The sequence below is a fragment of the Blastomyces dermatitidis genome, assembly GCF_000003525.1.
Source record: "Blastomyces dermatitidis ER-3 genomic scaffold supercont1.8, whole genome shotgun sequence".
Taxonomy (NCBI): domain Eukaryota; kingdom Fungi; phylum Ascomycota; class Eurotiomycetes; order Onygenales; family Ajellomycetaceae; genus Blastomyces; species Blastomyces dermatitidis.
The window spans coordinates 1,989,352-2,013,470 of NW_025544781.1; the positions used below are offsets into that span (position 1 = coordinate 1,989,352).

A 24,119-nucleotide genomic window follows, 5' to 3' on the forward strand; every position below is an offset into this window, starting at 1 on the left:
TTCTTCTCTCTTTTCTCTTCTTCTTCAACTCATCACTAAGTTTAAGCTGATATGAAAACTATTAAAACACTCATAGAAACCCTCAAATTGAAGAGTATAGACTAATCAAATTTTAAATGTAGATGAATTAAATTAATTTAATAATACTAATTATTTATTCTTCTCTTAATAAAACAATAGTTGTGTCTTTCTCTTCCTCTCTTAAACAAAACATAGCTTGTGAAAAGTGAGTATCACATCAGATTATAATGATTAACACAGTCTCAGTATACAGAGCTGTATACATGCAGCACATGCTGAACTGAGAGACTGTGTGAGTTACAAACTGACAGCAGCATCTCAGAGAGAGCTGTGCAGTGTGAGAAAGCTGTAATTCTCAGTCATGTATGTAGAGAGTAAATCACTGCAGTAAGTGCATGTGCATTGCATGAAAATAACACTTTTTAATAATACTCAGTCTCTGATATTATGAAAATAAAGTCTCTTTATGAGATCTGTTTTTATCAGAAGTCAGAGAATCTTATATTTCTCAAGATCATCTTCACATACCTTGTCTGTGAAATTGATAAGAGAAATCATTAATTTCAGTATTCTGCTCTTGATATTATTTAAGTGATAGTAGAGTTCACCCTGATCACACTTTTTAAGTATATGTTTTCTAATTATTCACATTTATACAGATATATACTAATTATTTATTAGATAATGTTAAGATAATGACTCATTGCAGCTGTGTTACTCTCACTGTGAGAAATACATAGTTAGTAATGAATATTGCAAAGACTCTGAGAAGTGAGTATTTTAAAAGTGCTGCAGCTCTGCAATCTTGATTTTTTTTATTTTTATTTTTTCTTTTTTTCTTTTTCTTTTCTTTTTTTTTTTATTGTGATTTTTTCTTGTATTTGTTTTGTTTTTTGTTTTTTGTCTGTGTTTAGAAAAGTAATGATATTTGATAACACTCTCTGTTGAATTTTCAACAAATGAGCACTATGTTATGATATTATATAAGTGAGAAATGATTTCATAATCTCATTTGATATCATTCTCAATAATGAAATCAGAATGAAAATATGACTAAGAATTCAAATATATTCTTTATCTGAGACTAGATTTTTATTTGAAAAGTGAATCTGAGATCTTTAATATTTGAAATAATGTGATTTGAGATCAATGTAATGAACACAAATCATAATCAGAAGTAATACTTTTAGATAACATGATAACTGTAAAGTTTGATTCTGATCTCAGACACGGTCACACAGTCAGTCTAACTGTACTATTACTGATTTATTTTCTTCTTAACTAACTTCTAACTGACAGTTATCAGACATTATAGAAGAAGATAATAAGCTTGAGTAAGAGATTAAGAATATTCTCAATAATAGATCTCACAGCTGCAGTTAATAATATTTTATAAAATAAGTTAATTATAATTAACTGATCTGAACTCTGAGTTCTATATTATCTGAAACAGCAGCTCTTAACTGATAAGAACTACTTCTGAAAGAGAGAGGTTAATGTAATAAGCTGTGTCTAATCAATTATATAGACTATTTTATTACACTTTATAGATTCTTCTATTTCACTATTAAATATATATACTCTGATTCTCAGTCATTCTCAATTGCTGATTCTTAGCTGTTATAAATATATATAGATTCTTCTGCTCTGAAGCTTCACTGTGTACATTATTATATACATGTATAAATATTCACTCTGATCTAGACTGGCCGCTGAGACTATGAATTTCATGTTTGATCTCATTTAATCTGATCTCATACATTTCTTGGCGTGAATCCCGCTGGGACTGGCTATCAAAAAAACATGCAAAGTGACTATATATCAGATTTTAAAATGAGATCATGACTTGAAAAAAATGAGAAAGTGGTTTCATTTGATCTCATTTAGTCTCATTCTTGACATAATGTTACTATTTTTAGACATTTTAAGGTTTTTTTTAGACTATTTTTAATTTTTTAAAAAGTAATGCTTTTTGATAACACTCAAATGAGATTTAAAGTCATTTAAAGCAATAAAAATAATTTAAATTGAGAAGTGAAAATCATGATCTCATTTGAAAAATGTGACAAGAGTAGACAGTAAGTCTCACTGAGACAGTATGAAACTACTATCTAATATTAAAACTGTGTAATGAGATCAGTTGAATTGGTAATGAAACTATCAAAAAATCTGATTCTGATCTCAGACACAGTCACATAGTCAGTCTACTCTGATCACTGATTTCTACACTTTCTCTTTCTTTTTCTTCTTTAATGTTTTTCTCTTTGTTATATAAGACCTATCAATATTATACCAATCTATTTAACGTAGACTTCTTATATAAATGATTATTTTATACTAGTGTTATAATAAGTACATATTACTGAAGTCTGATACTAATTAGATTAATAAATACTAAAAGTTTGTATGAAATAATAACTTATATCAGTTAAAAATTCTTGATTTTAAGACAGTTTTTACACAGTATATATACTTAGAGTTTTCAGAGAAATTTATATTTCAAAATCTCTATGCTTAGAGACTTCTATATCTGAAAACTCTATACACAGAGATTCTTTACTCAGAACTCTATACACAGAGACTCTTTTATTTATATATCTGAAAGTTTTCATCATCAGAGATGAGAGAGAGATCTGTGAGATAAAGCTTATAATCTGAAAGCTAAGACTGATTAAACTATATATAGTAATACACTAACTAGTTCAGAACTAGTTCAATTGATGCATGATTCTAAAATCAGTATTATGTGAAATTAAGCCTTTACATTAAAAAACATTGAAAAAAGCCTTTTAACACATTTATCACTATAGACTGCCGTAGTACTAGAAAAATCCTGAGAACTGATTCAACTGAAAGTTCTCAGATAGATATCATGGTCTCTGACTGTATACATCTATAATTGAAGAATAATAATAATATATAATATTAATATGACTTGTCTGTGACTTGTCTGAATCGAGTTGAATTGAGGAAAAGATAAATACCACAAGTTAAAGAGAACCAGTACACCATAGAGGCATGATGAACCTGCCAGCCACTCAGCTGGAGAACTGGAGTTTGATTCTTGTTACTTCATCTTCCTTCTAGTAATTAGTAGTAGTGAAAGAGGCGCCCAAGCACAGTGCTGAGGATCAGCAAATTCCCACACAGAATGAATTCATTAGTACAAGCCGATTTAACTCCTTCTAGCGCCCGATGATGTCACACAAAAAGCAAAGGGTCTCTGTTATTCCCGCGAAATGGAGGGGGAAAATGAATTGCAATGGGTTGTGCAGATTCCATACACATTATTAATGCATTACTACGCGTATGTTCAAAGTTTCTATGTGCCCAACCGCAACTGCCAACCTGCCCGGGACAATCACTGAGGACAACTTATCTCTCTATCCCTGTGTGTGTTTGTTACTATTCGGAGCGGCAACTAGGCATACAACGGGCCCAAAGGTCAAAGTTCCAGGCTAAAGCCAGCCCACTAAATAAGAGGAGTGCTTAGCTGCGTGGGAACTCTCTGCCCACGGATGGGATGGGCGCCTTGGGGCTGTCGTATTCAGGCAGAATTGTGAATGGATTACTGGCCTGCCCAAGAATCCATCTATATGTCTGGGGCTCATGGTACCGCCCAGTTAAAGAGCTCCGAAATACGCCGCAAGAAGGCTCCCGGAGTCCGGTAGTTTCCCCCAGTTGTATTGCGCCGCTTTGTTCCAAGCTTCTACCTCGCTATCCTCCAATCGGTTCAAGACGACATTCTTGCCGCGCGCATAGATGGTAAGTTGAGTAGTTGACCATCAGCAGGTCGAATAGTTGTTTGGGTGCATTCTCGCCAACCTGAGACACTTTTGTGATTCTGAGAGCATTTTCCCCCTGGATCTGGTTCTCTCAGAGAGGTTCCAGTGGTTTGGCCGTTGAAGGTTTGCCCTCGTTCCAAGCGAGCCAAAGTTCGGAGCAAGAAGAGAGTTCAAGGGGAAAAGTCTGTCTTGAGCAGATTTAATTTTTAGTTTTTAATGTTTGGTTGCGCAGCAGTATATATGATCAGCAGATATGGTTGGTTATATGCGGGGTAAAGGAAGAGGCGCAGGGAGATATTCAATATTTGAAGTAGGAAGAAGCTGTATAGGAAATACCTAGGTATAGGATATAGATTAGATACCCCACAGACTGAATGCCATGAATAGTCGAGGGAATTCGCCTGACAATAGCCGTTAGTTATCTATCTCACACGCTACCGCAGCGCAGAGAGCGAGGCTGATGCCAATAGGAACTGGCCCTCCTGGGCCATGCCAGCCCAAGCTGTCTTCGCCGTGCTGCTGGCTGCTGTGTCTGTTGGTCTGCTGGTTGGGTTGTTGGGTGTGTACGCTGTATTCTGTTTCTGTAGCTAAATAAGCTATCCAATAATAAATACTTATAAGAATAGTTGCCCGCAGCCGTGACCCGCGCCACCACCGCCCATCGCATATTATCACCACCGCCGCCGTCCATACCCACCACTTGCTTGTGAACGACGACGACAACTGCTCCTCACCTCCACTACTACACCACGCTGGCTATCAAGCTAGTCACTAGGTTAACTAATTGTTCTTATCAATTCAAACGAAATTGGTTTCTTCTCTCATTCTCTTTCCCGGGTAGGTATCTCTTTTACCTCGAACGCTTCCCTCCCCCCCCCCCCGCGGACGACGACGACAACAAACAACGACAACGACAACGACTTCGACGACTAACATCAACCAACCCGCATCCCCCTAGTTACCGCCTAACATATCCTCCTCCTGCGCGCCACCCTCTCCCTCCTGTCCAGCTCCGTCGACTCCCTGAATCTTACCTCCCCTAGCCGTATTACGATCTCTCCACCGTGTTTCATCGTCCCGCGTGGCCGGTGCGTGCTTGGATCCTCACACAACCCCCACAAGGCTTGTGTGGGTGGCGCTTCTTTGTATCGCGATAGAACAAATCTAGCAGAGACAGAAGACGAGAAAGGGAATATATGTCTGACAAAAAGAGAGATTGATAGACAGAAGACAGACTCATAAGGAATTTTCTGACGGTTGAAACGACTTTGCGCCTATAGGGAGATCGCTGGTTTTGCGCGCGACCAGCTGGGATCAATCGATCAATCAGACTGCGCCTTACAGTGTCAGGTCGACTATTCGTTCGTCGTATCTAGAATCTTCCTCTCTGACTCGCACCCTCTTTGATCGGGCCTCACCAGAGCAGCTGGATATTTCTATCTAACACAGCCGCAAGCAGCTTTTTGCTGTTCCCTGGCATTGTCATCCACTTTTTCCGCCCTTCCCCCCTGAAAATTACCATTGTTGCCGCACAAGGGACCAACATACTCGGTCGCCCGCTTCATTTACCCCCCTCCCTTCCACCCTCCCCTCCCCGTCAATAAACAGGAGCCATCCAGGTCAATCAAATAATAGTAGAACCTTGAAGCCACTCTTCTGCCTTGAAAAAACCCGGGAGCCAAGAGAGCAACTCTCCATCCTGGCTTGTCCGTCAAAATGAAGGTATGTCACTCGGAAAACCCCACTATTCCCACCCGACTTTTGCGACGTAAAATAAAATAACTGGAGGTCGATTTGCGCCGCGCCTCTTTGTCTTTGACTTTTTTTGATCCCGTAATCGATTGTGGTTGGACTAACGACTTTCTGTTCTGGCTAACGTTAAAATCTTTCTCCCCAAACAGGCTATCCGGCGCTCACTCAAGGGCGAAAAAGAACCGAAACCACAACATATCTCCATCACCCCAAAGTCTGCCATTGCTATTCTCCCACCAAAAAAGGTGAGCCATTTCTATTTTTATTTTCTTCCAGTTAAACATTGTCAAAAACTTTATGTCCTTAATTTTTTTTCCCCTCCCCCCCAAAAAATTAATCCTCATGTATCATTCCTATCTAGTTGTCGACTGCATTCCAACCAAACTCAAGAGACACAAGAATTATGCATGGTGTGGGCGCGAAATTAACAAACGCCACTAACATAAAACTAAAACTATTGGTGGTTATTCCAACATCTAGGTTATCAAAGCCCTTTATAACCACAGGCCCGAACCTGGCAATACGCAGGAGCTGGCTTTCAGCAAGGGTGATTTTTTCCATGTCATAAGCAGAGAAGACGACACCGACTGGTACGAGGCGTGCAACCCTCTAATCCCAAGCGCGCGGGGCCTCGTTCCTGTCTCATTTTTCGAGGTTATTGGCAAAAACGAGCGTAACAGTGGTGGGTCTGCGGGGAACCCCGAGGAATACAGTCAAGACCTGCACGACTCTGGATTTTCGGATCGCAGTCCACAACACTCCCGGTCAGACTCGACAAACACTACCAAGCAAGCCGCTCGCGCCAGGATGTCTGCCATTGGCAAGGGCTCTGGCGCCATGGTGTACGGCATTGTACAGTACGATTTCACCGCGGAACGCCCGGATGAACTCGATGCAAAGGCTGGCGAGGCCATTATCGTGATTGCCCAGTCCAATCCAGAGTGGTTCGTTGCGAAACCTATCGGTCGCCTGGGCGGCCCAGGCCTGATTCCCGTTTCGTTCATTGAGATTAGAGATATGACAACAGGCAAGGCCGTGGCAGACCCGCACGACGCTGTCAGAAAAGCTGGTGTTCCCCGCGTCGAGGAGTGGAAGAAGATGACGGCGGAATATAAAAACAGCTCTATCACCCTAGGGAAATTCGAGGGTGGAGCACAGGGTGCAGCAGCAACAGCGGCATCGGGAGACATTAGCAGAATGACCATGAATGGCAGCGATCCTGTAAGTTTTTACAATTGCATTCGAAGAAGCAGTGGAGAGCAGCAGATATCAAGAACTTTTACATTAGTCGTGTACAGAGCATTGTGACTGACTGTTTTCATCCCTCTTCCGTGTGGGGGTAATGATAAATCTTAGTACCAACAACAGAGCCACAATTCGGGCGTATACTCACCGAACCAGCAACAATACCAGAACCAAGCATACCGACAATCTACCCAGCAGAGCCCACAGCAATCTCAAAATTTTTACCCCCCGGCCCTCGCGCCGGTTTCCGCATGCATCCCCCGATTCGACACCGATCACGATAAACACTGGTTTGTCATTAGGGCTAAAATGGAAGATGGACGGTATTGGGAATTGTCGAGATACTATCACGATTTCTACGACTTCCAGATTGCCCTCCTGAGAGAATTCGAGGAGGAGGCCGGCAACAAGGGGAAACCGCGGACTTTGCCATTTATGCCAGGCCCCGTCACGCATGTCACCGAAAAGATTTCTAGTGGCCGACGGCAGAACCTAGATGAATACATCAAGAAGCTATTGTCGATGCCCCCTCACATCTCCCGCTGCCAGCTCGTCCGCCAACTCTTCGCACCGCGCCCCGGCGATGTCGAAATCTTCCCGACCACCTCAGACGACTACAGACTCTCCGGCGGTTCGCAGCAATCCTCCGGCCACGTCCCTTCCCGATCAGAGTCAACCCATTCTACCTCCAGAGGCCATATAAACACGGGCAGCTACCCACCCGGCTCGATGGGACCTCCACCATCCTCACAACGCCAAGCGCAAGGGCACCCGCACCACCAGCAAGGACGCACGCCCTCGCAATCACAATCAAACGGCAACGGCAGCGTGAACCTCAGCCGCTCCGAGCTGCAAAACCAGATGATGAACCGGCAACAGAGTGCGATGACACAAACCTCGTCTTCCTCTACCACAGGCGCCGGCGCGATCAAGATCAAAGTCTTCTTCCAAGACGACCTTATCGCCATCCGCGTGCCTAGCGATATCAGCTACGCGCAGCTGCGTGAGAAGCTGAAGGACCGGCTGAAGCTGGGCGACGAGATTATGCTGCAGTATAAGGATGAGCCGAGTAATGGGTTTGCGGAGTTGTTGAGTGACCATGATTTGGATACCGCGCTACAGCGGAATGCGAAGCTTACGCTGTATGTTGGGCTTGCGTAGATGTGTTGGCACGAGGAGCAGTAGGAGTGTTTGGACGAGAATATATATTTTATATTTGTTTCTTTTCTTTTTTTCTTCTTCTTTTCTTCTTCTATTTTATGTTCTTTTCTTTTTCTTCTTTTTTTTTTTTTTTTTTCTAGCACACGCCTGTGATCGTTTCTATGATCTGATCTTGATCTGATTTGACGGCTTATTCCCCTTCTATTTCTCTTCTTTTCCAACTTCTTTTTTTATTTTCTTCTTTTATTTAAACTTCTTTTTTTTTATACTCTGACGGAAACGGAGCAACTAGCTGAGCTGCCGGAGACATCGTTGCTTGGATCTATTTCCCCCTCCAGTCCCTTTCTTCTTCCCTTTCTTCCTCTTCTTCCTCTTCCTCTTCCCCTTTTATATCCATTTTATATATCCCAAATATGACCCCTTCTTCCCATCTCTCTCCCTATATAATCCCCTCATCCTCCGACCTTTTTTCTTTTCCTTTTCTCTTTTTTAACTTATATCTACCTATCTATTTCCTTTGTTGTTCGCTCGCGCTATTTATATTTAACGTGGCCCCACTGAAAATACCAGGATATGTATCGGAAAAAATTGGACCGGGACGGATGGATGGATGGATGGATGGACGGATGGATGTGCTCGATTGATATTGATCGATCGATTTGACTGAATGAATGTATTATGAGCCAGCCACGCCCTCCCTCCCCTTTGCGAAAAAAGGAAATGTGACATGATATGTTGTTGTATGCCAGTTCGAGGGAAATTCAATCTCCGTTATATTATGGCTTTTTTTCTCACTTATTTCTTATTTCGGTTCCGCTTCATCCTTTTTCTTTGGTTTGCTCTTTTCAATCACTTTCACACCCACTGTTGGTGTGTGTGCGCAATGCTGTATTTTCTCTTTTTTCTGCATTTCTTTTATTCTCACCCCCCTTCCCCTTGTCTTTTTCAATATGTGTGCTACCCTCCTCTATGATTTTTATTGTTTGATGGCCCCCTTTTGATGACCTTTTTTACCTGTGTTTTGTTATATCTAGCTTTGCTTTTTTTTTGTCTGTTTGCTGAAACCTCTATAATATATTGTAATTGTGAAACTGAGCAAGCATCATTGATTGTCTCCTTTTTATTCACTGACTAACTAAAATCCTATCTAACTAGATGATGAGTTGGTAATGTTCAGTGACCTTGAATTTTGCTCGGTGGGGAGCTAGAAATGTCTTAAATATAATCCCTTCATACGATTTATATCGGGAGCCTTCGTGCAAAAGTAGGGGGCGAGGCACACAGTGACTGTATACTCTTCTGCCAACAAGTGTTGTGGAGTAGGAACTCTAGATGAGATAGTAGTGGCCATGGATTCTGCTCTCATATATCAGTTATCATGCAAAGATGAAAGGATCAGGGTTTGTTAATGTAATGTACATGTACACCCGGACTCCTGAAGAAAGAAACATTATCAACTTCACAGATGAGTGATGCAGAGCTTCTGAGTTGATCTTCAGAGGTCAATTGTGATAAGCTCAATGTTATATAACCCGGCTGAGATAGTTAGTAGAAACTGTAAATGGCTATCCTACTTTTCATCCATACTCTGACAGATATCTGGGCTGTCCTTATTGATACCATCATCCTTTTCTCATTGTTACTATCTCTATCTAATGATCATAGATCTGTATGTAGTTATGGGACAAGTTGTGTATCAACCTCGGTAATAATACTTCCCCACTAGCCGTAAGAAGACTAGCGTAGGTAACTAGTTTTCTTCTTGCCGCATTTCCCCCGAATCCCGTGACAATCTCGCCTTCAAGCAGATTCCGACATCTAAACCACCTTCCATCTCAACCTCAAACAACCACTCTCTCGTCAATCCCTATTACACTATTCTCATAGGCATCCATCTCGCTCTGAAATTAGCGACGTCTGCTCCGTCATTTACCTTATTCTGCCATTTTGCATAGCGCCGCGTGATACCAACTTTTTGCTTCAAGCCCGCCTCTGCCGATTCCCGGATCTGGTCCCCTCCCTCGTTCGATAACTACCTGCACCTTTTGACCGACCAGATTCCGCTCATTTGCGTGTGATTTACATAGCCATAGGGTTGCGTGTTCGATACCCCGGCGACGAGTTTATGAAATACAGAGTCCGTCCCGCATTTTAGAAAGTATCTATTCCTGATCGAATCTCACTAGAAGGGTTCCATTTTGCGTGTTATTCCTTTCGGTTCTTTTCTTAATGTCATTTTCGGAACGGTATACAGCATAGTATAAAAATCAGTGACGAGAGAAACGAAATACACACTTTAAAAGGAAAAGAGAGAGAGAGAGATACAACCGTTGCTGGAGGGGAACGAGAATGCGACCTCCACTGCGCTCCCGCCACCCTAGCCTGCTCCTCGCAGATGCGATCTTGTGCTCGCGCACTCGACTGCCAACGGTTGTCCGCGGGCAGTATGGTGGCATCATTTGTGCGGACTGCAGGAGGAGTATGACGGGTAGGCGGAGGGCCGGTTCTCCTTTGATGGTTACCCCGCCCCAGGCACGGCGATCTAGAATAGGATTGCCAAGGGATATCTCTCGGAGCGGTGGTCGACGACAGCAGCAGCAGTATCAACAGCAGGTTAGAATGATCTCGAGCAGTCGGGCTGATGCTGCTGAGGTTGTAAATGGCGCGCCAAGCATGTCTGCTGCGGATGCGGGTAGACATCAGCTTTACGGGCCAATTCAGGAGTACGAGGCGCGCGTGCAGTCCGGGAGATTGAGGGATGATGCGCATCAGAGAGGTAATATATATATCTCTCTTTTCCTTTTGCTTTGCCCTCTTTAGTTATTGGATTCTTTATACCTGCCTTTTCCCTTTGCGTCTTATAGGTATAAACCAGAGGAGAGAATATTCATTAACGATTATCCTTTTTCTCCTGATTTTGTCGTCGAACAGATATCATCCAGCATCTCCAAGACCTTCACGAGATGCTCCGCTCCTACACTCCACCAACCGTAGTCCGCCCAACTATAGAGTTCCTCGAAAACCCAGACCCGAGACCCTCATTCTTCAACACACTATTTGGCCGCACTCCGCCTCCACCAGCCACAACGCAGATTCCCTCTAATCTGCCCAAGGGATTGTACATGCACGGCGACGTAGGGTGTGGCAAAACTATGTTGATGGACCTATTTTTCGACACGCTGCCGGAAAACGTCACCTCGCGGCAGCGCATCCACTTTCATAATTTCATGCAAGACGTGCATAAGCGCCTGCACGTTATGAAAATGAAACATGGAAATGAATTTGATGCGGTGCCGTTTGTTGCGGCCGATATTGCGGAAGGGGCGAGTGTACTATGCTTCGATGAGTTTCAGTGTACAGATGTGGCGGATGCTATGATTTTGAGGAGGTAGGACATCTTTTTCATTTGCCACTTCCCTAGACCTCTATACACAAAGTACTAACTGTTTAACCAGACTCCTTGACTCCCTCATGTCCCACGGCGTTGTTCTCGTCACAACCTCCAACCGCCACCCCGACGACCTGTACAAAAACGGCATCCAACGAGAATCCTTCATCCCCTGCATCACCCTTCTAAAAACATCCCTAACAGTCCTGAATCTCGACTCTGCCACGGACTACCGCAAAATCCCGCGCCCACCGTCAGGCGTCTATCACCACCCGCTCGGCATGCCCGCCGATCATCACGCGGACAAATGGTTCGAATACCTAGGCGACTTTGCCAATGACCCACCACACCGCGCCGTGCATCAAGTGTGGGGGCGCGATATCGAGGTGCCGCTGGCAAGCGGCAAAGCTGCGCGATTTACGTTTGACCAGCTGATTGGGCGGGCAACGGGGGCGGCGGATTATCTTGAGCTGATGCGGAGTTATGAGGCATTTATTGTGACGGATGTACCTGGGATGACGATTCGGCAGAGGGATTTAGCAAGGCGTTTTATCACCTTCATCGATGCGGTTTATGAGAGTCGGGTGCGTCTATTATTATACCTGCCCTTCGTTTTAATAAATATTTGTGACTTCCTTGTTGTTGGCTGGCAGAACTAACATCGATACAGGCAAAACTCGTCCTCACCACCGCTGTCCCGCTATCCAATCTGTTCCTTTCTGACGCGGAACTTAAAGAATCTATTGCTGAAAATAACAAATCATCCGAAAACGGTACCAACAACCAGGATGAAGTGCCTGAAAATCTCTCAGACTCTATGCGGCATCTCATGGATGACCTGGGCATGTCCATGTCCGCGCTTAAATCCAGCTCCATCTTCAGTGGCGACGAGGAGCGCTTTGCCTTTGCACGAGCGCTGTCGCGGCTCGCCGAGATGGAGGGGAAGGATTGGGTGGAGCGCGGGTTGGGGATTGGAATGGATACGAAGGCGGGGGAGGGGGATAAAGCGGCGTGGGATAAAGCGCGGAGTCGGTGGAGAGAGGATAGTTTGTGAGTTTTATTTTTTTTTTCTTTATTAGGCTGGGAGGATGTATATAGAATATGTCTGTATGTATGTATGGCTTCCTATTCTTCTTATCCATGCATTTTTGGAGGGTGATATACCTAGAACGTTTATTGTTTTGTTTAGCTAGATACAAATATATGTATATTTTCCGAATGGGGGTGAGTTTTTTATTCCGAGATTGATGATGATGACAACTAAAATAATACTCGAGAACTAATTTTCAAATAATTGAATGATAGGGGATTCCTATTTTATTATCATTCACATGATAATAACAGATTCTCCGTTCGTTTCATCATTGATACCAGTTACCTTTTATTCCCTTTCTTATTTTCTTTTGGAAACCTTTCTCAGTTTCCTCTTTCGCTTTCCTTGTTCCCCTCTCCCTTGTGAAAGGTGAACAGGTCCTGCGTAACATATTGTCCTACCCAGCAATATGTATATATATATAAACCCGCGCTATTCTTTCTGTCCATTTCTTTTTGACTTTTGCCATTTCCTCTCCTTTATCCCCCTCTCTTGATCCTCTGAACTCAGTCGCACCCGTTTTCTCCCAACCAAGCTCAGAATCGAATGGCAAAGTTGTTTCCGTGCCGATAACGCTCACAGCATCGCATCTATACTATAGGCCGAGAGTATAAACTAGGCAGTCGGCTCTAGTGTATGCATACATACCTTTTCTCCGGGAACCCCCTGACCGCGCCAGCATTTTCAGTTTTCATACTTTTCCTACCGCCAGAAATTTTCCATCCAGGATTTTCTTACCCAACCTTCACCTATATGTTTTTCCAACGCTCGCTAACTCTCGGTTAATATTGCGGCGAGGGAAACGAGGGAGTCTGACGTTGGAAATGCCGCTTTCCAATCCGTGTGACATTCAGATCATCATGAAGTGGAGCGGCAGTGCCCTCCGTCTACAAGGCCCACTTGTTTGCGAAAGACAACGGTTAACAAAGTTTGCTCTAGCTTATTGGCTTATTGAGAAAGACAGCGGGTAGCTCCTATAGCTCCTTACAGACGGGGCCCCAGCGAATGATATGCGACTGGGCATGAAGCCGCAGTACGTTTTGATATCCGGCTCAGACGTGAGGACGGTAATTTCCCTCTCGCTCGGAACCCTTCGTGAAGGGAAGTGTGGATGACTTCCGTGCTTGTGAATTCGATAGCTTCATATGCCCACGAGTATGAACTATAAAAGCCGCATTCTTCTTTGTATCCTCCGTTTTCTTTTCTTTTCTAGTTCAACCTTCCACCTTGTTCCACACTCCCACCCACTATCATGCTACGGCATTCAAAACCAAACCTACAAACGTCGTCATAAAGGCTCCAAGAGAAACTCAAAGCTAACCTCAATCCACATCAACCTCTCTATACGGATCTACCACTACTTGCTATCTAGATATACCTCCCACTCCTCCGTTGGAATTTACACCTACATGCATACACCGAACTATAAAAAGCGCATTTAGTTCGATAGCTCAAACCATCTTACATCAACCCAAACGCCATCCACAAAACCCTCCTCGATTTACCTAGCCTTATTCCCATACCTACCTTCGACCCTACGGACCACCATGTGCCTCGTATATGCCGTCTACGCCGGCTGCGGCCATAAAATAGGCGGAGAGATTGAGCCCTGTCCCTACGCGCGATACCCCGACGCATGCGCAGAAGCTAAAACAGAAGACCGGAAAGTTGAAATTATGTGCACGCGATGTCGCAAGTATTATGGCTGTGACTATACAGAGCGACTGAAAGACCGGACACCGCCACCGAAGGCTGCGGAGTATAAGGAGATCGAACCCAAGGAAGCGGCGCCTAAGAAAGCTGAATCTAAGGAAGCTAAGAACAAGGAAGGCGAGGGCAAGGAGGCCAAGAGCAAGTGAGAACAGCTAGCCATGTGCAGGGCGCTCTGAGGGCCATCTACGGCGTTTATGAGAAGGGGATCCCTGCAGTATAAATTTGTGTCTATATGCGCGAAGGTTAGGAAGAGAATGTCTGGTATATGCTAGGGTAAAGTGATGAAACAGCCGATTTGGGATATGATGTGCTTTTATTTGCTTCGATTTCCTGCAACATCTTATTTAGTGTATGTAGTCCTGGTATACCAGTCTATCCTTGAAGTAATACTTTGCTTTGAAGAACGGAACTGAGAAGAACTAAACTGGGAAGTTCCGACAAAGCCCCCTCCCTACCTACTAACTGTTCAAAATTTGACTTTCGCATTTGTTACATCAAAAATGGCACTCTTCTTTATTATGCCGAGCTTTAATTGTAGCAGACAGCCCTACCACATAAGTAATCATCATCTTCATTCTCAACCTATCCAAAGCAAGCAAATTTAACAGGCAGAGAATCAAATTCCCGAAAAGTTATCTGTGAAAGCAGAGAGATGAACACGTAAAGATGAACAAACTGTTATTCTTTTAAAAAAAGAAATCAAAAAACTAATCACCAAACAAAAGAGAAATAATCAAATCAATCCATTCCAAACCCAGAGAGTATATACTAATTACAGCGCAACCAACCATGAAAGAAACCATAAAAGTTACAAAGCCAAACAAAAAGGAGTCAGTAGGTAGAGAATAAGCATTCCATCAACGTATACCTACATAACCATGAACAAGAAGATCATCTATCATTAACTATAAACATTTCACCACGAAAACCCAAGGCGGGGAGGGGGGTCATTATCGAAATAATCAGGGGCAAGAAAAGAAAAAAAAAAAAGAGAGAGGAAAACATATACATCAAAAAGACAAGAAATCATCCACTAACCTTTTCAGAGCAAATGAAAACGAAGAAAGCAGGGGGAAAATTAAGAAAAAATCTCAAGACCCTCATCTCCAAAATCTCAACTTTCCCGCCGTCCTCTTCACCGTCCATCCCGCCTCACTCGCCCAATCACTAAGCGTCTCCCCTACACTCCTCCCCGCAGACGTCCGCCCAACAGAGCTTCCCGCCCCGCTAGACCCCGCACCAGCACTACTAGCCCCAGCGCCCAAAAACCCACCACCATACCCATACCCCGTCCCCCCCGCCGCCTCGAACTTCATCTTCCCCTCCATGACTTGATGAACAAGATTCAACATGGCAAACGCCCCGGACCCCAGCGCCCGGAATAGCGCGAGGCCCGCAACACTCCACAGCACAAAGGCCAAGTACCCGTTGTTCCCTGCCGATTTCTCCGTGAAGGACTCCGACACCGCCATGGCCAGGATCGCGTTCGCGACAACCCATACCGACACCATGTACGTGCGCACGGCGCGGTAGTAGTCTTCCTGCATCTGCGCCTCTGAGAGCTCGGGCGGGGCCACCTCGAGCCGGTCGCGCAGGTTCCGTAGCGCCTCGTCGTAGCCGCTATCGATGTCCAGTTGCTCCGAGGGCATTTCCAGCTCGACGGTGGAGGAGCCCGTGGTGCGCGCGGCGCCGAGGTCGGTGTGGATCATGTTATCGCCCTTGGTGCCCCACGTGACGTCGTGGGTGTTGCAGAAGGCATAGACCTGCAAGGTGCAGATGTAGCTAGGGAGTAGGGCGAAGTATTGCGCTGACGAGGTGAACATGTGCCAGGGATCGAGGTAGAGGAAGGACATGAAGAAATATAGGCCGACGGTTGAGAGGGTCGAGACGATGATGTTGGTGAAGGTATTGTTGCCCAGCTTCAGCCGTTCTTCGAGAGGTTGGTCACTGAGCTTTAATTGGGTCACCACCATATACAGAGCGGAAAAGACCGTGTACATCATTATTATACAATAGACAACCATGCCGGTCATGAACATCTTCTTGGCTCTGAAAGTATTGTTAGCTGCGTGGCTGAAGGCTCAGGAGGAAAGCAGGGAGCAGCTGTAAGTCACATACCCTTGGGGTCGATTACCCATCGACAAGATGAACTGCAGGCAAATAAGGAGTACACAGGCATATCGCAATATTACAAATATGTACTTTCCGATATTATGCCCGAACGGGTCATTGGTAGGGTCCGATAATGCACCAGCAATGAAGTAAAAAGTGAGATAGAAATTTGCCTATAGGTCAAATAGGAGGTCAACCAATTAGTTATAGTCCGTTGGTACGTAGTGAGAAGAAGTATCCCGCACTTGATGACCAACTTACCAAAGAAAAGAAAGTAAACGCTAAAGAAACAAACTGATACACAAATTCGATATGTAATAGGATTTTCCTCGGAATTGTATGGTCTGTCCGCCAAATTTGCCGGAAATGAATAAGCGAATACACTGCCGCGAAGAAGGCGCCATTGAGCCATCGTCGTCGTTGGGAGATGAACTCAGGCACAGAATCTACACAAAAGATTATGAGCTAAAATGTAGAGAACACCGTTGGTGCCAACGATCGGATAGGGAAAAAACAGGAAGAAAAAGAAAAGAAAAAAAAAGAAAAGGGGCAACATACCCGGAACGTCAGTCTCCCCAACTGCACTTTTCACAAACTTCAAAACCCATTTTTCTTCACGTTTAGCCACCAACTCCCAACACAGAATCCGATCCTCCGCAAGGTACATGTTGGCAGTAAACACATCCGCGTTCTTCCCGTGAAGCATCTCCCCCTTGAAATACTGACTCAACGGCCCATGGCCCGTACTATCATTCTGCAGGGCATGGTACCGGTACGCGCTCAACGCACCGGGTAGCACGGTAATATATCCAAAAACTGACTCGAGCGGTTTATCTAGGATATTCGACATTTTATATTCGAAATTCTGCGAGGCAACCAGCGGGTTAAACAAGCCCAGCCACCCTTTACCCTTGCCAGCTTTAATCTCCCCAGCAGCGCCCGCGACATTTGAGTCTTGATCAAACGCTTTCCAGAGATGGTATAGAGCAGTGGGCGCCGGCTTCGTCCCAACGTCAAGAAGAATGCAGACGTTGGGGGTCAAGGCGCGCCCGAAAGCGTTGAAGAACCATCTGTGCGAATTCAGTTTCTTCTCATTGCGCTCCTTCAGACAGAAGATGATTTGGCAGGGCATTATCCCCTTCTCTGCACCTTTGAATTTAAGATCCGGGTCTAGGGAGACCTGAGTGGTGTATTCATAAACGTGTGCATTGACTGGCTTCTGGTTGACGATGTTCTTGGCGATCCCATCCTGATAGACGCCCATGGCTGCAAGAGCATTCAATGTGCGCGGGTGTACTTTTTGTCTACCATCAGCAATGATGCACACCACAATCTTCTGCCAACCATCTTTACCCCAGGTTCGCGATTTTGTTCTGGAACAAAAATGGGTGATATTTCGCATGATACCGTGCATAGTACGGGTGAAGTGGATTTCATTTTCATTGTACATGGTCACGCAGACGAATAATTCCGTTTCACGTATCGTGCTGCCGATGTTTTGTCGTAGCTTATACCCCCTAACAGTAAAATCATCCGGATCGCAGGTGACAGCCGTGTATCTCATATGTGTGAATTCGCGGTCATCGCGACGGGGAAGGAAGCTGTGTAAGATTGTGGGGATTTTACACTCCAAGATCAACTCTCCGTTGATAAGCCGGACTTCCTTCTTCGTCATTTGCGCCTTGCGCACTCCTCTCCGCTCCTGACGTCCAGCTGGCGCAGGGCCATAATGAACATTCAGATTTGCCTCCTCATCCTCATCATCGTCCAAGTCAACCTTACTCATTACGTCTTTTTCATCCGTAACAACAGTGGAGTCGGTGACATAGGAATCAAATGACTGAACACTTGCACGAGTATCGTTTCTCTGATTTATCGATCTCCCTCCACCACCAAAAGGATCGTCCACATCATCGTCACCATCTCCGTCGGCAATATCAATACTTCTATCACCACTAGTTGACGCCGGAACCCCAGTGAACAACGGGGCTGGTGGCAGTGGCCGTCGCGGGCTGCCGCCATACCTCGAACTGGGAGTTCCTGGTCTAGGGCTTCCATTGATATCTGGGGGTTCATAATTTACACTGGATACACTCGGGGGAGCATTTTGTCGCGACCACTCCGAACCTCGCGACGGAGTCCAGGGCCGTGTTGGGGAACCTGATCGAGGAGGAAGATGGAGGCCGTCCACCACCACAGAGTCTAACGGCAACATACTGGGCGCTTGGCCAAGGCTTGACGACGGGCGGGAGGGAGAGAGGGATGAGGTGGAGGCAGATTGTTGATGAAGTGGATGATATCGCTGCGGCGACTGCCGAACCATAGATATAGGGCTTCTAATGTGTATATTGTCAGTTAAAATATCCGATTTGGATTGTTCACTGCTAGGAAATTGCTGGGCCTTTAGTTGCTTTTCAAGGGATGATAGTGTAATCGATTTGGTAAGCCCATCTACGCGCTTGGGTAACAAATGGGCTGGGGGTTTAGGGGAGGCAAGACGGAGCGGCTCGGGAACCATATCTGAAACCCGAGGTTTTCTGCGACATATAGTCTTCGTTCGTCCCAGGCCACCCTGGATCGGACTCCGTTCTTGCTCAAGAGACTTGTCCTTCCAGGTGACGCGCAACTGTTTTTTGCATGTAGGGGGAATTGTTGGTAGGTCTAACGCCTCACCAGCAGGCGCCATTGAGAGGTGACTGAGACGAGGGGCTGGGCCTGATGGAAGAATTCCCTTATCTTGGGTTGGCTGAACGCTATCTTCGGTGCTTTTTCCTTTTACCATGGCGGAGCGTGGGAATCCCTTCGCTGAAGTAGAAGTTGGGGTACAGATATTGAAAGCAGGAGAATCGTCCCGCAAAGTTACATACTGTTGACGCGAAAGCGGATTTTCGCGCTTTCTAAATCTTCTTGCGCTCCCCAGTTCAGATGCGTCATTTCCACCGTTGCCTAAATTGCTCTCGCCGGACGGCAAAAGTCTCATGGACGCGGCATTGCCTCGTACAATCGTGGGAGTTGATGTTGTCATATTATCGCCGCTAGCATCGATAACAGAGGGTTCGCCGGGGTAGGCATATGATGGGGGGTCTTCATCGTACATCGGGGGCGCGGGCCGGTCGTGGGGGGATGTGAACGTATCCATTGTTGACAATCTAGACCTGTGTCGCCGTAATTGCCCGGCGTTTTCCGGGCGGGGGGGAAGGTTTCTAGTTATATAGGGTATTCAAAATTCTGCCACCAGACACTGAAGCATGCGGTTTTAAGCAGACAAGATGTTATGAACGTTTTGTATACTATATTCTCACGTCGCGCAATTTGGTGACGAGTGATTTTGTGGAATGGGGCGGTGATAGGTAGGTATCCAGGCAACGCAAAGGCGCAACGATGGAGTCGTTCGTCGCAGCGAAATGCAGCTGCTGCGGAAAGTTAGTTTTGATCGTTTCGACTTAGAAATAAGGGAGACATGATGGTACCAGAAGCTGGCCACGCCTAATGCGTCAATCGCATCAGCCGCTGGCGGGGGAGTAAATCAAGCTTTTGCCCGTGATGTATATAACTCGGAGTAGTAGCGAGTAAGAAATTGGGTTACAAATATCAGAAGTCACGCTTCCAAAAGAATGCGCCAGAGGTGTATAACAAAAAGGTGTGCAGCTAAAAGAATAACCGCATAGATAAGACGGCAGAGCGTGGTGCCAGGGACGTGCCAGGGACGGACGGTGGGATGAGTTAAGATAGAGGAGAAGAACGGACGAGAGAAGCGATGTCACGTGTTTTTGTTTGTAAATTCGTGGTTGCTGTGACAACGGCGCTAGTGCGGCTGACTAACAAGCGCTTTGTTCCTGTAGCGGCCCCACCTCGGGGGGTTGCCACAGCGATCGCCTCGCCTGTCCCTGCTAACTAATGACAATTCTGACGTCATCTTGGCGCGATCAGGATTCCAACTGCCGGCGCGATGTGGGATGGAACCATGGTAGCGGTAGTTAACTATTTATTATTATTGGACGTTTCAGGCTCAGAGCCGGAGCCAGCCGCCCTGAGTAATGTTCTTTTGAACTGATTGATCTGTTGCGATGGACATATCATATGTAGTTAACTATCAAACCAAAAACCTCCTCTCTCCCCTTAATCCCCGGCCAATAATCAATCAACACCTGCCTGCACCGCCCACACGGACTCATAACCAGCTCCGCGCACGGCCCGCCCGTGAAGTGGAGACGTTGTCGCCGGCGCTGACGACGGCGTGGTCGTCTTGGGGTGGGAGGAGGGCTAGGAGGGCGTTGGCGGCGATGAGGGGGGGGGTTGGGGGGCCATTTTCGTCTTTGTATTTTTTTTTTTTTGTTTCTGTTTTCCTTTATTTATGTCTCTGATGGGAGGGCGGAGTGGTTATGTGGTTGGTGGTTTTGTTCCGTGCTGCCTTTAGATGTTCAGAGACCGCAGGGCTGAAGCCTGGGTGCAGGGGGGAGTCAGTCTCTGTATCGAGCAGTAACTAAATAGCAACTCACGCGTAGCGTATACCGAATATTTCTTATGCAACATCAATGATTGTAAGAAGTTAACTGTAAACAGCTATCTATGAAATAACCTCACTATGAGAATAAATAATTCTTAATTGGGGTTTTCCTTAAGCGCGTGTACATGTACTAACTACTCAGAAACACATAGATACAACATATACAAAGTATCGTACCCATCAAAAAAAAAAAAAAAAAAAAAAAAAAAAAAAAAAAAAACTATACTAACCCTGTATATTACTTCCCTATTGCTGGTATCATGATAATGAACATAAAACATATGTTAAGCAGTAAGCAATAAGCCATAACAACAATTAAGGCAACAGAGTGAGTTGAGAATGAAAGCACTAACATACAACAAAATAATTATGATGTAAGATGATGTTATAAAATAGAAGGAAAGGGAAGGAGGGAAGGGAGGGAAAACATGCCATTGACTCCAAATATAGTTCAAAAAAAAAAGGAAAAAAAAAAAAGAAAAAAAAAGGGGGGGGGGAATACCACAGGGGTGGGAATGATAGTAGGTAACTACGATTTAGCAAGCAACAAAACAAAAGGGGGATTGGAATTCTCATTCCCCACTGTGATGAAATGAGAGACTGACTGCATTATCTCATTCACCCCAGGTACTTCCAGCTGCCCACTTCCACCATGTTGTGTGTTCAATTTAAGGTATGCCAAAGTTCGACTAATTCCAATCTGATTGAAAGAAACTTTTCAGATTTCTTGTCACCTTGGGAACAACTTTTACAAATTTCCACCAATTTCTTTATTTTTTCCCACCTTCTTTTTTCCGGGAAATGTCGACTTTCAATTTCTTCCTGCGGTTTTTGGGGTAAATTTTATTCCCTTGCTGTGTCGAACTGAACTGTTCACTCACAGCATCCTCCTCCTCGTCAACATGACAGCCACTTGTACGATCAGAATAGAAAGTCGGAGGGGAGTCGCGGAGCCTATGTATATACCCCCTCGTTTCAAATATCAATGTTTTCGAAGTTATGCAAATAAAGGGATCGTCGAGTCACAAAACCATTCCGCGTGTTTGATTGGAGATAGGAGAGAAGGACAAAGGAAATGTTAAAACATGTCGATACCATCACGTTCGTAGAACAACAGAAAACCCAATTCTCTCGGGTTCATGTGTTGCAAGGGTGGTCATACCACATTCTTACTCCTCGCTGAGCAATGGCTGGCGTTCGCGATCAGTGGACTCGGCCGGCTCCGCGACGCTTCGGAAGAAGAAGTTTCTGTTGTGGTATTTGGCAACAGAGGTGGAGAGGGAGGAGGTGAAGAAAACTCCGAAGATCACGAAGGCGAAGATCCACTGAAGTGAGATGATCTTGAGCGAGAACTGCTTTAGAGCGAGGGCTGCAGATGGATTTTATCGTTAGCGCCTGAGAAGAGAGAGTAGGTATAAAATCGGAAAGTACTAAAACTTACACAGCGTCAATAAGCTCAAGGAGTATCCATAAGCAAAATCTGCCCTTCGAGCAATGTGGCCCTGGCCAAAGACGAACATGACCCAGATGAAGATATTAGCAACGACCCTCTTAGCGGTATTGTCTCCTCCAACCGCAACAGCTCCGTTCCAGAAGAGCGTCGATAGAGTCCACGCATACGGGCCAGCCACTGCGGGAAGGTGGATATCCAGGGGCAGATCTTGATGTTTCCAATAGACAATGCCCTGACTGATCAAGTTTGCAATGTCAATGATCTCCGCACCCCAGAACATGGACCTAACCCAGAGAAGGATGAAAGCGAGGACGAATAGATTGTTGAGGATATAAAAGCCGGCGACATTCGCGGCAGTTGTTACTTTTGCGGGGTTTGAGGAGAAGAGGTTGGCGATGTATCCAAGCTGGGACAGTAGTAGGATAATCCTGCAAGCTGTTAGTTCGTGACTCTCTCTGGAGGGAATTGCATCAGTTAGGTATATTGTTTAGATGGCCACAAAACTCACCAGAAAATCCCCGTCACGACGGTACTCTGCGAGAAGGGGGTGGGGTTTCGGTGTGTCTGTTCCCACACGGTGAAGCCGTTGGGTACATCGCCTGGCCTGCGGACGGAATAGAAGATGCCAAAGACGACCACCAACAACCAAGAGATGGGAGTCAGGACACGATATGCGGTAATGGCATTATTGCTGAATGTCTCCCGCTTCGCAAACGGATTGTCTAATGTTGATAATAGTGTATATTAGTAGAGTAATATTAAAGCCTTTCTTATTTAGGGGGGGATAGGGTTAGGGGGGTTGATCCACACATTCATGTACTCCCTTCTTTTTTTTTCTGGAGGGAGGTTTTTGATAAAGGAATTTTCAGCCTTCAGGGGGGGGGGGGGGGGCTGTTTTCAAACGGATTAGTGATACGTGAAATTTCGAAGCAACCAAAGGACCTAAAAAGATAAAAGGGAATTACAAAGCCTCTGCTATAGAGAGATACAGGGAGATGGAGAGAGATAGAGAGAAGGACGTTGTTTTGGTTGAGCCGGGGGTGGCAAGCTACCTTAGAGATGACGCAAGAGGGGAGTTGATAGTTGATATCAGTACAGTAACTACTTGTAGTTATGTAGTAGAACTACTTGCGATAACGAACCAGCTCAGACCAACCATGCAGAAACACAGCCAGTTAGACGATAGAGGAGAAGATCACGAGAAGAGGAGATGGCATTTGAAGATGAAGAAAGATGAAGATCGACGAGAAGAAGAGAAAAAGAGAAATGAGACGCCAGGACGCCAGGACGCCAGACTGCTGCCTCTTTCTTTTTTAACTACGCAGCGTAGCTCAAGTAGTTAGTTAACCCTCGGCTGCAAGGAAAGAAAGAACCCTCCCGGTTGTTTGTAGCAGTGACTTCGTCTCTACCTCGATAATCACGGTACAGAGTAACGTACGGAGTACAAGCCTGGGAATAAACCGCAGCTCTTGCACAATGCCAGCTTAGCCCATCTTTAGACTCCCTCTACAAACCCTCTACAAACCCTTCTACAAACCCTCCCAACGAATCAACAACGGACGATGGACATCACCCAACCCTCCTATCCCCCCCCCCCGCCCAATCTCTGCCAATCACCATCATCATGGCGCACGGGATGGGTTCCACCAAACGCCCGCGCGCAGTGTGGACAAACCACCCCCGCATTATCTCCTTCTCCTGCATACCCATACTGCGTAATAACAGTACATTAATAATAATAATTCATCCCAAGCAACCAAGCACCAAAGCATCAACAACCCCCCAAGGACACCGTGACCATCATCCGGCCTTCTCGTTGGCTACGCAAACAACTTGAAACTTAAAAAAGAAGCGAGGAAAACACACCGGCATCCTTGGCATCTTATTAA

At 45.3% G+C, this 24,119-nt stretch overlaps 5 protein-coding genes across 6 annotated transcripts; 3 read left to right on the top strand and 2 right to left on the bottom strand.

Annotated features, from left to right (window-relative positions):
- The first annotated feature begins 3,641 nt into the window (after nucleotides 1-3,641).
- BDCG_07356 lies at nucleotides 3,642-9,637 on the top strand. Of its 2 annotated transcripts, XM_045423148.1 has the most exons (6): nucleotides 4,090-4,365; nucleotides 4,433-4,643; nucleotides 4,765-5,528; nucleotides 5,708-5,803; nucleotides 6,039-6,779; nucleotides 6,915-9,400. In XM_045423148.1, exons 3-6 carry the CDS (start codon nucleotides 5,523-5,525, stop codon nucleotides 7,962-7,964), a joined length of 1,893 nt encoding a protein of 630 aa, XP_045282092.1. In that variant the 5' UTR covers nucleotides 4,090-4,365; nucleotides 4,433-4,643; nucleotides 4,765-5,522; the 3' UTR covers nucleotides 7,965-9,400. The 2 variants fall into 2 exon arrangements, with proteins under 2 accessions (XP_045282091.1, XP_045282092.1); XM_045423147.1 differs by having other exon boundaries at nucleotides 3,642-4,365; nucleotides 4,433-5,528; nucleotides 6,915-9,637.
- Nucleotides 9,638-9,660: 23 nt separating this feature from the next.
- On the top strand, nucleotides 9,661-12,681 carry BDCG_07357 (mitochondrial ATPase). The gene is made up of 4 exons (XM_045423149.1): nucleotides 9,661-10,740; nucleotides 10,896-11,352; nucleotides 11,420-11,936; nucleotides 12,023-12,681. The coding sequence occupies exons 1-4, from the start codon at nucleotides 10,314-10,316 to the stop codon at nucleotides 12,404-12,406; spliced, it is 1,785 nt and encodes a 594-aa protein (XP_045278607.1). The 5' UTR covers nucleotides 9,661-10,313; the 3' UTR covers nucleotides 12,407-12,681.
- A 621-nt stretch (nucleotides 12,682-13,302) lies between these two features.
- On the top strand, nucleotides 13,303-14,651 carry BDCG_07358 (uncharacterized protein). The gene has a single exon (XM_045423150.1). It carries the CDS (start codon nucleotides 13,993-13,995, stop codon nucleotides 14,302-14,304), a length of 312 nt encoding a protein of 103 aa, XP_045278608.1. The 5' UTR covers nucleotides 13,303-13,992; the 3' UTR covers nucleotides 14,305-14,651.
- Nucleotides 14,431-19,985, bottom strand: BDCG_07359 (chitin synthase 2). The gene is made up of 6 exons (XM_045423151.1): nucleotides 19,741-19,985; nucleotides 19,138-19,683; nucleotides 16,829-18,606; nucleotides 16,532-16,716; nucleotides 16,277-16,443; nucleotides 14,431-16,207 (listed from the first exon to the last, which is right to left on the bottom strand). Exons 2-6 carry the CDS (start codon nucleotides 19,407-19,409, stop codon nucleotides 15,259-15,261), a joined length of 3,351 nt encoding a protein of 1,116 aa, XP_045278609.1. The 5' UTR covers nucleotides 19,410-19,683; nucleotides 19,741-19,985; the 3' UTR covers nucleotides 14,431-15,258.
- A 1,961-nt stretch (nucleotides 19,986-21,946) lies between these two features.
- On the bottom strand, nucleotides 21,947-23,389 carry BDCG_07360 (uncharacterized protein; the record flags this gene model as incomplete). The annotated part of the gene is made up of 4 exons (XM_045423152.1): nucleotides 21,947-22,146; nucleotides 22,219-22,658; nucleotides 22,739-22,952; nucleotides 23,359-23,389. 4 exons carry the CDS (start codon nucleotides 23,387-23,389, stop codon nucleotides 21,947-21,949), a joined length of 885 nt encoding a protein of 294 aa, XP_045278610.1.
- Between the last annotated feature and the right edge of the window lie 730 nt (nucleotides 23,390-24,119).

What these genes read in the sequence shown, in the direction of transcription:
- BDCG_07359 (XM_045423151.1), bottom strand. Translation starts at nt 19,409, where the DNA reads ATGGATACGTTCACATCCCCCCACGACCGGCCCGCGCCCCCGATGTAC. An exon ending in AATCCGCTTTCGCGTCAACA is followed by an intron (nt 18,607 to 19,137) that starts GTATGTAACTTT and finishes TATACACATTAG; the next exon opens with AAGCCCTATATCTATGGTTC. An exon ending in TGGGGAGACTGACGTTCCGG is followed by an intron (nt 16,717 to 16,828) that starts GTATGTTGCCCC and finishes TCTTTTGTGTAG; the next exon opens with ATTCTGTGCCTGAGTTCATC.
- BDCG_07358 (XM_045423150.1), top strand. Translation starts at nt 13,993, where the DNA reads ATGTGCCTCGTATATGCCGTCTACGCCGGCTGCGGCCATAAAATAGGC.
- BDCG_07357 (XM_045423149.1), top strand. Translation starts at nt 10,314, where the DNA reads ATGCGACCTCCACTGCGCTCCCGCCACCCTAGCCTGCTCCTCGCAGAT. An exon ending in GGATGATGCGCATCAGAGAG is followed by an intron (nt 10,741 to 10,895) that starts GTAATATATATA and finishes GTCGTCGAACAG; the next exon opens with ATATCATCCAGCATCTCCAA. An exon ending in GATGCTATGATTTTGAGGAG is followed by an intron (nt 11,353 to 11,419) that starts GTAGGACATCTT and finishes CTGTTTAACCAG; the next exon opens with ACTCCTTGACTCCCTCATGT.
- BDCG_07356 (XM_045423147.1), top strand. An exon ending in CTATTCTCCCACCAAAAAAG is followed by an intron (nt 5,804 to 6,038) that starts GTGAGCCATTTC and finishes TCCAACATCTAG; the next exon opens with GTTATCAAAGCCCTTTATAA. An exon ending in CCATGAATGGCAGCGATCCT is followed by an intron (nt 6,780 to 6,914) that starts GTAAGTTTTTAC and finishes GATAAATCTTAG; the next exon opens with TACCAACAACAGAGCCACAA.